The following is a 12,451-nucleotide window of genomic DNA, read 5'->3' as shown; positions in this document are numbered from 1 at the left end:
ATATACTCTCGCGAGACATTGCTGTATTTTGGCATTTGGCGCATGCGCAGCGCACATCACGTCACTCGTATCCCACGGATGCCCCGTAAAGGGACTTAGAATGAATGGAAGGGAGATAGTCAAATTGAATGAAACAACTGTCTTCTGTTTTCTTTAATTCGTCCTGGATCGTCTCCACCACGTTTACAGGGACAAGAACCAGAAGGGAGGAACAGTAGGGGGAGAAATAATGACGTTTTTCTTAGTCAACCAACGTTAACAAGCTAACAAGCTAACGTTAGCAGACGTTAGCTCCAGGCTCACATAGCCAGCAGCATCAGTAACGTTACTGTAGCTGCTTATAATACAATTTAGGAAAATGTACTTTCTCTACACAATTATCGCGTCTTTAGTTTCTTTTTTCATATTGAAATGGATGAAAAAGAGGAGGTATTGCACCGACCTGAAAAGACTTGATGGCAAAACAGTCCTTATTACAGGTAAATAAACGTCTGGTTTTACAAATAGAAGTTTTAAAGAATAATTTGCCTCTCTGGGGTAAATATGTAGTCCTGATTTGACATGTCTAGCTAGGTATAGTATGTGGTCTACATGTAAAAAAAAAAAATCTGTCAAATACCCCTTTATTGCATTTTCACAAATAAATACAAATCTTATGTGTTTTAAAGAAACTTCAGCCTCTCTGGGATAATGTAGTCCTACTTTGACAGGTCAATGTATAGTGGTTTTGTTGTTGAAGCACCAACACATGAATTTAGTGTTTTTGTCTATATATTTTTTGCAGGTGGGAATTCTGGCATTGGCAAAGAGACAGCTGTTGCCTTGGCAACGAGAGGCGCCCGTGTCATCATCGCTTGCAGAGACCCGGACAAGGCTGAGAAGGCTGTGAGGGAGATCAAGTTTAAGAGTCACAGCCTTAACGTCCTTTACATGGAGCTGGATTTGGCCAACCTTCACTCTGTGAGGGAATTCTGTAAGAGCTTTCTCCAGAGAGAGAAGAGGCTTGACATCCTGATTAATAATGCAGGTGAGGGTGTCAACCACATGGAAGTCTTTTGATACATGAAACAATATCACCAAAAACAGAAAGGAGAGAAAAGGTGTTCCTTTTGAAGAGATAAGTTAGAAGTTTAGATTGGCCAGCAGTTAGTTGATTGAGCTGACATTGCATTAAAGATGTGTTGATTTTTTTCGTTAGCAAGGGTCTAAGCATAGACTGTGCTGTATACTGTACAAATTGTGCAGCAACATCAGCTAAAAGCTAGGGCTGGGACGATATGCTTTTGTCCAGATTCGATTCTCACACGATACATGGGTGCCGATTCGATTTGTATTGCGATTTTCATTTATTGCGATTCTAGAAGTATTGCGATTCGATGGTATTGATTATTGCAATCTTGTTTTCCACCTTTTTTTTTAAGATTATTTTTTAGGCATTTTAGACTTTTATTTATATAGGACAGCTGAAGACATGAAAGGGGAGAGAGAGAGGGGGGAATGACATACAGCAAAGGGCCGCAGGGCGGAGTCAAACCTGCGGCCGCTGCGTCGAAGAGTAAACCTCTATATATGGGCGCCTGCTCTACCAGTGTGAGCTACCCAGGCGCCCTCGTTTTCCTTCTTTAACAAAAACAAAAGTTGAATAATACACTTCTAGAGACAATATAGAGACACTTCTAAAAACTAATTTTTTGAAAAAGAATGCAGATCACATGTCAGTCTGACATGTATTTCATTTGTAAAGAAGTGCATAACATGTTTTGCTGGAAACAGATATGATGTAGTCGGCGGTATTGTATAAATGGAAAAGATTTCCCCCCCCCCACCCCTACTAAAAGCCACGTTTCTGCTTTCACCACCTCGTTGTTTTGACCTTTGTCTTCCCCCTCCTCAGGCATGCCCAGTGTCCTTGACTGGACGGACGACGGCTTCAGCATGTGTTTTGGCGTCAACCACTTGGGTCACTTCCTCCTAACCAATCTGCTTCTGCCTCGCCTGAAGGAATGTGCCCCTAGCCGCGTGGTCACCCTCACATGTTCTAGCTACAAATACCAGAAACTGGACTTCCAGGACCTCAACTACAACCTGCTGCCCTTCTTCACCTACTGCCGCAGCAAGCTGGCCAACATCTACTTCAGTCAGGAAGTGGGCCGCATCACTGAAGGGAAAGGAGTGACCTCCTATGCTGTGCACCCTGGTAAGAGGTGTTGCTTTGTATGCCACGGTGCCCAACTTGGGTTGTATGTGCAGTGCACCCTATCCACCTTTGTTTAAAAAGCTTACAAAAAAATACAGGTTACTGTAAAAGGCATTTAATATAACAAAATGTAATGCTAAATTTACAGATCTTTTTATTTCCTTACAGAACAAAAAAAAAAGAAAATAATCAATAAAGTAATCTTTAGCTACAGCTATACATTTTGTTTTAAATAAAGGACTTTGTAAACAGTTTTAAATAGGTATCAATACATGTATTGTATATTTCTATATTGATATTGTAAATATATTTATTTACAATCAACACATTTTTTATTTAAAATGTAATTGTTAATAATAATTAATTAATAAAACAGTTTACACTGAGGTAGCTTCCTCTTTATAACAGTCAGTGTGGTTGTTTTAGGGCTTCTTTATGACAACATTGCATTTATTTAAAGAAATGTTTGCATCAATGTGATATATAGTACCTTAAAACTTTGGTTTTATTGTATTTAATTCACAATATTAACCAAAAACAGACACTCCTATCTCGTTATTTTATAAATGTTTTCTCTATTCAATTTATCACAATAATATCCCAAGATTTACTTAAATCAAGATATCAAATTCCAAGCTAGAAGACTTGAACCATATTGCCCACCCCAACTGACACCATATATATATATATATATATATATATACAGTTATATATATATATATATGTGTGTGTGTGTGTATATATATATATATATATATATATATATATGTGTGTGTATATATATATATGTATGTATATGTCTCCTAATATCTCTGCTTCCGTGTGTTGTTTAAGGTTTTGTCCAAAGTGGTTGGACGTGCCACTACTCCATCCTGTTCCGGATGCTGATGCAGGTGATCATGTGGATGTTTTTTGTGCCGTGTGAGATTGGAGCTCAGACTGTCATCTACTGTGCAGTGTCAGATGAAGCTGCCAAAAACAGCGGGGGTTACTTTGTCGACTGCCGACCGGCTACTCTGCGTCCTTTCGCCAGAGACGCTGGTGTGGCAAAAAAATTGTGGGAGGCCAGTGAGAGACTGGTGAAACTGGCTTGATGGTGGAGGCTGGAGAACTGATTTTAAGAGTTATTCATGGTCATGTACACATTTTTTATTTATTTATGTTTATCATTAACACTTTTGTTGTGTACAGTGCAGATGTAAATATGTATTGTTCTCTTATGTGCTACTCTGTATTCAAAGAGGAAAACTGGCCTGATGTTGGAGGCTGGAGAACTGATTTTAAGAGTTATTCATGTTCATGTACTAATTCTTTATTTATTTGTTTATCATTAACACTTTTGTGTGCAATGCAGATGTAAAGATTTCTTGTTCTCTTATGTGCTACTCTGTATTCAAAGAGGAAATGTTTTGCACAAATAAAAGACCCCTTAAAGTTTTTTATGTGAAATAAAAAAAATTAATAAAGACAAATTTGATGGAAAAAAAAGTATGGAAAGTGAAACTTTAAGGACACGCCGAGGCCACGTGATTCCTTGCACACCAACGATAATTGTGTTTCTAGGCACTAACCAGCCTACTTGGCTAGGTTTAGAAAAATATCATGGTTTGGGTTAAAATAACTAGCCTACATTAATCCAAAAAGTAATGTCAGGGTGGGTGTGTCGTGTATAGTAGGCTATGCGGGACTGCAGATAGAACATCCTCACAACTTTCATAGGAATGACCCGAGAGCCCGTTAACGCTGTATTCAGTTCTCCATCCATTAACGGAGCTGAGAGGCCATTACAGGCCGAAGGATCTCTACTGTAAACACACCCATTAGTTGGATTGTAATCTGTAATTCAAAGGGGCAAAGATTCGGTGAGTCTTATGGTTAAAGGATAAATCACTTAACAGAGCAAATGGCGGAGAAAATTGCTCTTCTTGAAAGTTTCCTGAACTGCCATGTGTGTTCAGAGACTTTCAGTGACCCTGTGTCTCTGAGCTGCAGCCACAGCTTCTGTTCAAACTGCATGCAAAAGTTCTGGGAACAAACTAAAAACAAAAAATGTCCCATTTGTAAAACAAAGTCCTCCACAGATGAACCAGGAGTGAACTTTGCACTGAAGGAACTGGCTGACTCCTTTGCTGAGAGGCAGAAGAATGGTTCACCTGAGGTGGAAAATGAAAAGGAGAACAGAGAAGTTGTGTGTGTTAAACATCCAGAAGTCCCTTATTGGTTCTGTCAGAATGAAGATAGAGCTGTGTGTCTTGTCTGTGAGTTTTCTCTCCACCACGGTCACAAGGTGAGGTGGGAGACCATCCTAACTGGTTTGTGGGTTTGGCTAAAGAGTCAGTGGAAAGGAAGGGAGAGTTACTTGCTTCACCAAAATATGGAATCTGGCGTTTATGGCATGATAATGGAAAATACAATAATGGAGCTGGTGAGACTGTCACGGTGAAGAAGAGTCTCCAGAGGATCAGAGTCCAGCTGGAGGGGAGGTGTCCTACAACCCTGAAGACAAGACTCACATCTGCACTCTCAGAGACACTTTCACTGAGAAACTCTTCCCATGGTTCAGTATTGGAGCAGCTGGTGATGCTAAAACTGCTGATATCAAAATCTGTCAAACTGAGATTTCTCTGTGATATTTTTTCCCCCCCTGTTGGCACACAGTTAGGTTATGTGCAAACAATACAGTTTAGCAGTGATGTTCAATACACAAATTGAATTTTTGAGCACTTAAGAGGCAGCCTGTTATTTTGTGTTACTAAAGCATCTTCATTTGAATCCAGATGTTGTGGAAACAGATTGCTAATTAATAAAATACTTTATTTGTTCCATTATCTTCTCTTTCTTTCCATTTCTGTTGGTGTTGTAGAAAAACTCCACTCACCTGTTTAGTGAAATGTAGAAATGCATACACGTGGTGAGGGACACTGTAGTCAGTCTTTTCCAACAACACTGTCCAGGACTTTATTCCAGTTACAGCAACATGTGTAATGAACATATGTAAAGTCATCTGGGAATACAAAAATAATAAATGAATATATGTAATAAGGAATATTAAAATCTATCCACATCCTGTAGAATGGGTAGAGTGGTGAATAAATTCACAATTAGCTGGCTTATGCTGCCCTCCAGTGGCCAAACGTGGTGCAGGATACATTTGGAAAATGGTCAAACACTGATGCAATGCAGCAATCACAATCTGGGGCAAAAAGGCAAACATTAAATAATATTAATATGAACAACTATTACATATTTCCAACACAAATTGGCCCAGTATTTAACAGTACAGGAGCAAAGTAACAAGCACACAGTGTGAGAAAAGCACCAGGCCTTGTGCTGCCTTCAGGTCTCCAGTGCTATCTCAAAATATTTCTCTGACAATCCAGAGAGACACACTTACTATGACACTGTTGTGTGCTCTGAGGGCTTCAGCTCAGGGAAACACAGCTGGGAGGTGGAGGTGGGAGACCATCCTTACTGGCTTGTGGGTTTGGCTAACGAGTCAGCTGAAAGGAAGGGGAAGGCAAACGCTTCACCAAAATATGGCATGTGGGGTTTACTGCATGTTGAAGGAAAAGTTTGGAATGGAGATGGTAAGCCCGTCAGAGTGAAGAAGAGTCTCCAGAGGATCAGAGTCCAGCTGGACTATGACAGGGGGGAGGTGTCCTACAACCCTGAAGACAAGACTCACATCTGCACTCACAGAGACACTTTCACTGAGAAACTCTTCCCACATTTTGGTATTGGTGTGGCTGGTGATACTAAAACTGCTGATATCAAAATGTGTCAAAGTAAGATTTCTCTGTGATGTTCAGGGAGGGTGCTGAGGTCTCAGTGATTTATTAGATTTTTATAATGGTGGTGTTTTTTTGTCAGTTAATGACAATTCCAGTTAGTTCTTTTATGTGTAATTTGATGATAAATGAGGAAATGTAGAGATCCAGGTTAAAGAAATAAGATTTTCACTCCTTCAGCAAATTACATGATGGAACAAATTCCTTGGTTGTTGTATAATATACAGTATATTTCTAAAGCACAGAATGATAAACTAAAGCTGAAATGTAGGCAGGGTTAGGTGTGTGCAACATTCTTAGAAAAAATTCTTTTGGGAGTATATTTTATGTGATCATTTTAGTTAAGTTTGATCACTTGATTTGATTTTCAAATTTTCCCAGTATGAGCATCAAACTTAAGTTGTACTTTGCAAAATGGACCAAACAGTGAATGTTAATGTAATAGTAAAGAACGTTAAATATTAAAAGGTTGCTGACAGTTGTCACCTTAATTTCTAACATTAATATTTATGATTCTATAGCAGCATTTATTTCACAATTATTTAACCTTTATGAAGGCTGAGCTGCTGTTTATTCCTGTGTTTACGTTAGCCGACCGTTACGTACTGTACATACACTGTAGATTCACTTTATGTTTGATTCAAAAACTTCTTGATTTCTGTCCCGAGTTACTTGAATCAATAAAAATCAATTTGATGTGTTTGCAAACACTGAAACTGATTCACTTTTCTATTTAAATGATCATTTTATTGATAACACCTTAACACATTTTCTCAAAGTTATAGAAACACGTGTAGCATGTAAGAGAACAGAGCAATAATCCGAAGAATCAGAGAAGTAGAGGATTAATATTATTATACAGAAGAAACCCAAAGTGACAGAAAGAGACAAAGGAGAAACTAGAAAGAGCTGACTGCAGAGAAATGATTAAAATCAGGTTGGAAACACAGGGAATGGGAGAAGAGTGAAAGACACCCTACGAAGAGAAGCCAACTCAGTGTTGTCAGTGCAACTCAGTCACTGGCTGGAGGAAGAAGATGGCAGAGCTTCAGAGTGAACACAGTGGCTCCAGTTTATCTCAGTAAAGCTTCATCTGACTAAACAGCTTAAAGGAAGGCAGCAGAGCTCGCGCTGACCTCAAGAGACCACAAGAGGACAGTTATTGTAGTTTATATATTGTAGTTTATATGTAGGGCTGCACAATTAATCATTTTCTATCATGTCAGCGTTGATCATTCATACACAATCATGATTTATCATTTCATTTGGTTAAGAATGTATAAAGTGTTGAAACAGTTTGATATAATTGAATAAAAGAATGATTTTTTTTTGTTGCCCAAAATCACAGAGGAAAACTATCATGTATCAACATCATGATCATGGCCTCAAACTGTAATTAGGGCGGTCATTTTGGTCATAATTGTGCAGCCCTGATTAATAATTATAATGAAAGCTTTTTCTTATTCTACAGTAATAAACTGCTGTTGTCTCTGACTGGATGACCTGTTACAATTGACGCTAAAGTCAACTTATTGTGCAGCTACGTCAGAAGCATCAAAGAGCCGTCCATCTGTGCGTTTGTGCTTTACTCTGTGTGACTGCGCCCCCTGCTGGAGCTCATTCACTCTTTGAAACTGCTTCTAATCTGGCAGTTGGACTCGAGTGCCGTTTCTCAAAGTGACGTGCAGGCTCAGTGAAGCAGTCACTCTTGGTGCTGATGGTTAACAAGCGCTCCTCATGTTCTCTCAGCTGCGTACAAAAGGCAGCCATTCTGCACTGACAACACAGAGCGCCACAGAAAAGCATGCGAGATAATCATCACATCATCATCATCACCACCACTGTCAACATCCTTATAGTCCCACAGTCATTAACATCATCATCTTGATCATCATAATCATCTTGAGACAAAAATAGTTATATGCACTTTAAAAGCTGAGAAAATAGACAGTCAGAGAGGCCGAGTATACCAGCATTCAGTAGAAAATGAGAAAACAAATAAAAAGGAAAACACCTAAAAACAAGTGTCCTGTTGACTGTCATGCAAAAAAGAAATGCCAGCTACGCTGCTAGTTAGTTGCAGTTATGTAATACTGTGAACTCCCTCTTCTAAATATGTGAATCTTATATTGATTTTCAAGGCTAGTAAAACACACTAAGAAGAACAGAAGAACAACAACTTTGCAATGTACATGCTGCTATCTCTTCTTTTTTTTTTTGGAGGCGGGGGGAGGGGGTCATGTCTGGTTAGCACGATCACACATGAACGCCTTAGGGTAACCGTTGACGTTTTAGTATTAGAACAGGGCCAAGTAGGCAATAACACTGTTACTGGATGAGACACGAGTATAATACAACAACTCAGTGGTTCACTTTGAAAAAAAAGCTTCATCGCCTCAAAAAAAAAAAAAAAAAAAGAAGGCGATAAAGCTTTGGAGGGATAGTTCACTCTAAAATTCAATCCTGTATCATATGAGTTTTAAAGTGATAGATGTCCCACTCTGGCAAAGTGGTAATGACCTAAGTTGAAGTAAAATGATGTCAAAAACAACTTCAATCTAACGTTGCAAAAGAAAAATAGCAGAAAAAGAAAATAATTCACACCATGTTGGTCATTACAGAAAAGCACATGCAGGATGCAAATCGGGTTTACTATCCTGTTAAAACAGTCATGTTTTACATGTAGCGGTATCCCTTTGAACAGCAATAGACAGTACTTGCACAAGTGCATGAGCTGTACAACAGGAAAACAAAACCAAAACAAAAAGAGAAGAACACCATAAAATCATTCCACTAAAATAAATAAATACATTTACAAAATAAATAGAAACCTGAGGACTATTCACCAAACTGACTGCCTGGTCTCTTTAATATCTTGGCCTGACCAATAGGGGCGAGACAAATGTGAAGGCAGCCAATGGTGGACGAGCAAAGTACGGACGAGCTGATCGCAAGTCAAACCCCCACAAAAACAGTTTTCAGTGCTGCAAAGTCCATCGGATTAATCCCGTCACCCCTGGCACAAGCACTTTATATCATAAAAAGCTGATAAAACATGAAAAACATAATACATAGGGGGGAAAAAAGAGACTCAATCATAAGAAAAAAAGCCCTGGGCTGAAGGCAGGGGACTGATAATGTCCTCCGAAATAAAGCCTCCTCCTTCCATCTCTCACAACATACATCTCCAATATTTCTCCTGACTTGTAAAGAATACATACTGAGAGCAATAGATGTACTGTACATACTTTCACACACTCTCACACACTCACAAATATTGCACCCTGTGCCTGTCAAGGACTGCCCTGAAATGAGGAACCAGAACTCCGAACAGAGAAGCCCTAACTATCCTAAGCCCTAACTAGCCCCTCACTATCTGCAGACATTTATGAACTCATGGTATGGCGGAAAACTCCTCACACTTGTGGAGGTTTCAAGCATACACACCCTTGAATCGTCATTACGGATATGGGTATATACAGTAAGTGTATGTGCTTTGAATAAACAAACAGGCAGTGGCACCATCTTTCTGCACTATAGCTCTGGAAGTGAGAAAGGTCAGGCATCCTTTGGGATTCTGTTTTTAGAGCACTGACTTCTTTTGTTTGTCATTTGGATTGAAAAAAAATAAATAAATAAAAAATAAGAACCCACTGTTGTGTTCCCCACAGCACAGAGATTTAGTGAGTTAAATATATCCCAACTTTTAGGAAAAGAGCACTGAGCTTTAAACAGGTTTTCAGCTGTCGCCTAGCAACAGGAGAAGCCACCAAGCCCGGAGCACCTTTTTAACACCAATAGCCTGAAAAACAAAGACTTGTGGAAAAACGGACCGACGCTAAACTGAAGTGCTACTGTGAGCAAAAAAATAGTGCTCAGTTTCTTGTCATGAAAAAATATTGCAATTATAACAAGATACTTTGATGTTACAGTTTGGCGTATTTCTCTTATACCACACCAAACTATTTCATAATAACAGGAAGCCTTTTTCATTAGATCACAACTTGGTTTAACAAGAAATATTAAATTGTTGATGTTTTTGAAAATATTTTTGTTCTTTCACATCTGTTAATGAGTTTTACCTAGCAGTTAACATGATCAGATAAATGAGGCATTTAGTCATTTTCCAAAAATTAAGTTTTACACTTTTTCAAAAGTTAATTGGGGTGAATTCTTCTCCTTAAACTACAGCTGTGATTTGAGTATTTTTACAATAGGACAGCCTTGAATAAATGGTTTGTCGTATAGAAACACTATTATTCCAACATTTTAGTGTCCAGTTAAACCTGGTTATGTTTCTCTGGTCAAAGATTAGCCTAGTCTAGAACTTCACTTTAAAACAGGACTGGGATTTGTGTCCATGCAGCCTGTCGTGCCCCTCCACTTCATTTAGGAGAAATGATGCTACCTGTAAAAGTTCTTTCTTCAGTATAGCCATGTTTAAATAATGTTCTTAATGTATGCTTCTATGTACACGTCTGTGCTCAATCAAAGCAGAATCTGGCTTAAAATATCTCATCCCAAAAATTGAATTCATATCAAATGATTCCTTTAAAGAATCCTAGTCGGTTTCTCTGATATTGGCTACGATATTTCCTCTTTCAACCGGATGCTTTTCTGGTTAAAACATGGAACCATAGACAGTTACAGAAATGGACAAAGCAACGCCGTAGACTTCCACTGAGACCAGTGAAGTATATTAGAAGCACTTTTCCGGTGAGGGCTGAGCGCTACTGCGCAGCCTCCAACTGTGCTTGACGACATAGATGTGACGTGAGCAACCTGTCTGAAAGTTGTAAGTCTTCTGGTAGCTGTGCCAAGAGAAATCTCAATCATTCCCAATCTTGCAGAGACGGGGAGTGTAGGTATATGTAAGGAGATAACATAGGCACAGGCTAATTATTGCTAACTAAAATGCTAGTTAACATTAGTAATTAAACTTAAACAGCTAATGTAAGTCAAAACTGCCTGTGAGCTTCTCCTGACTGTACGGTAATTTGTCGACTATGCGACAAAGTCGCATGGTTATGACACAATCATTAGCCTATTTTTACGAAAACGTCTGCTACGGAGCCATAACGTGAGATACAAGGTAATGGAGCCTTTTATACATTGTCGTATTTCTTTAGAAATAAACATGGACGAATAGAGTCTTTAAACGCTTCAGATGTAAAGTTATTCGCTGTCAAAGTGACGTCAAAATGAATGGCAGTCAATGGAATGCTAACGGCAGGTGATGGCTTGTTAGCCTATGAACCTCTCCATAATTTCTTCTTATATAACACACCAACTTCTTTTGTGATGTGAAAGGTAGATGTGTTATTATAATGTATAGTTTCTTGTTAAAACAAAATAAGGTATCTTGTTATATTAAGAAAATGTTCTTGTAATGAGAAACATTTTTTGTCAATGGTGGCAGCAATACAAATCAAGGAACATTGTCACTAACAGAAAAAAAAGTTTTTCTTCGTCTTCAGTTTTTAGAGCTCACCATTCAGGATGCGAAAGCGCAGGGCATTCTACCATTATAGTGTTATCCATGAAGATGGAAAAGTAAGTTCATGATAAAACTCTTGTTGCACGCCGTTTTGTAAGTATGAAACGTTCAGTTTGAGGCAGGAAGACACTGAGCTCAGCTAACCCCTTCTCCCACTGTTCACATTGCAGCAAGGGAAAAGCAACAGGTTCCCTAAACTGTACAGTCATCATGTTTGGACTAGAACAAACTTGTCTGGTTTAAATAACCGCGCGCGCGTGTGCGCGCACACACACACACACACACACACACACACACACACACACACACACAAAGACTCAATCTCTACATTCACACAACACCATCAGACACACCCCTTTAAAAAAAAAAAAAAAAGGAAACCGGACTAACTAACTAACTAACTAACTAACTAACAAACAAACTAAAACATGTTGACCATGAAATTGGGTGCAGAATTATAGCTCAAATACAAGAAGCAAATTACAAAAAACAGCCAATATAATTTTCCACTTAAATAGCCACAATAGAAAACAGTCACTGTTATTATTGGGGGAAAAACATGCTTTCTTAAAAAGATAAAGAGAAAAACAAAAAAAGATTTCCTTCAACTCTAGTAACCACTGGCATTGAGTATTTCGAATTATACAAATTACATATACAATTGCAAATGTGTAATAATAATAATCATAATGGTAATAATATAGTCATGATAATAGATTTTACTTAAAACTTTACATACTGTATTTCCAGTGCAGTGTTTATGTCACACAAGTGTGGATTCACAAGAGGACAGGGTTGGTGTCACAAAAATTGCGGAAACGCGGAGAGACCACAGGAAGAAGGAATCACACCGAGTGCTGAAACACCCCAGCCACCCACCCACCCACCGACCCATCAACCAGTGTGCTGGAGGGAAGAAGAGGAAACCAGAGGGGTGAAGGATGCAAAGCTGTTTGTTTGATACTTGTC

General features: G+C 38.7%; 1 protein-coding gene across 1 annotated transcript; it reads left to right on the top strand.

The window, feature by feature from the left end:
- Positions 1-51: 51 nt before the first annotated feature.
- si:dkey-174n20.1 (uncharacterized protein LOC796174 homolog) lies at positions 52-3,636 on the top strand. The gene is made up of 4 exons (XM_031305610.2): positions 52-479; positions 785-1,027; positions 1,895-2,197; positions 3,032-3,636. The coding sequence occupies exons 1-4, from the start codon at positions 359-361 to the stop codon at positions 3,289-3,291; spliced, it is 927 nt and encodes a 308-aa protein (XP_031161470.1). The 5' UTR covers positions 52-358; the 3' UTR covers positions 3,292-3,636.
- Positions 3,637-12,451: the final 8,815 nt, after the last annotated feature.

The sequence above is a fragment of the Sander lucioperca genome, chromosome 2, assembly GCF_008315115.2.
Source record: "Sander lucioperca isolate FBNREF2018 chromosome 2, SLUC_FBN_1.2, whole genome shotgun sequence".
Lineage (NCBI taxonomy): Eukaryota > Metazoa > Chordata > Actinopteri > Perciformes > Percidae > Sander > Sander lucioperca.
Note: the sequence above shows the minus strand (reverse complement) of the source record. Positions and strands in the feature narration are given on the sequence as shown.

Excerpts from the sequence above, each read along its gene's own strand:
- si:dkey-174n20.1 (XM_031305610.2), top strand. The coding sequence starts at position 359 with ATGTACTTTCTCTACACAATTATCGCGTCTTTAGTTTCTTTTTTCATA. Across the intron at positions 1,028-1,894 it reads CATCCTGATTAATAATGCAG|GCATGCCCAGTGTCCTTGAC; the intron begins GTGAGGGTGTCA and ends CCCCCTCCTCAG. Across the intron at positions 2,198-3,031 it reads CTCCTATGCTGTGCACCCTG|GTTTTGTCCAAAGTGGTTGG; the intron begins GTAAGAGGTGTT and ends GTGTTGTTTAAG.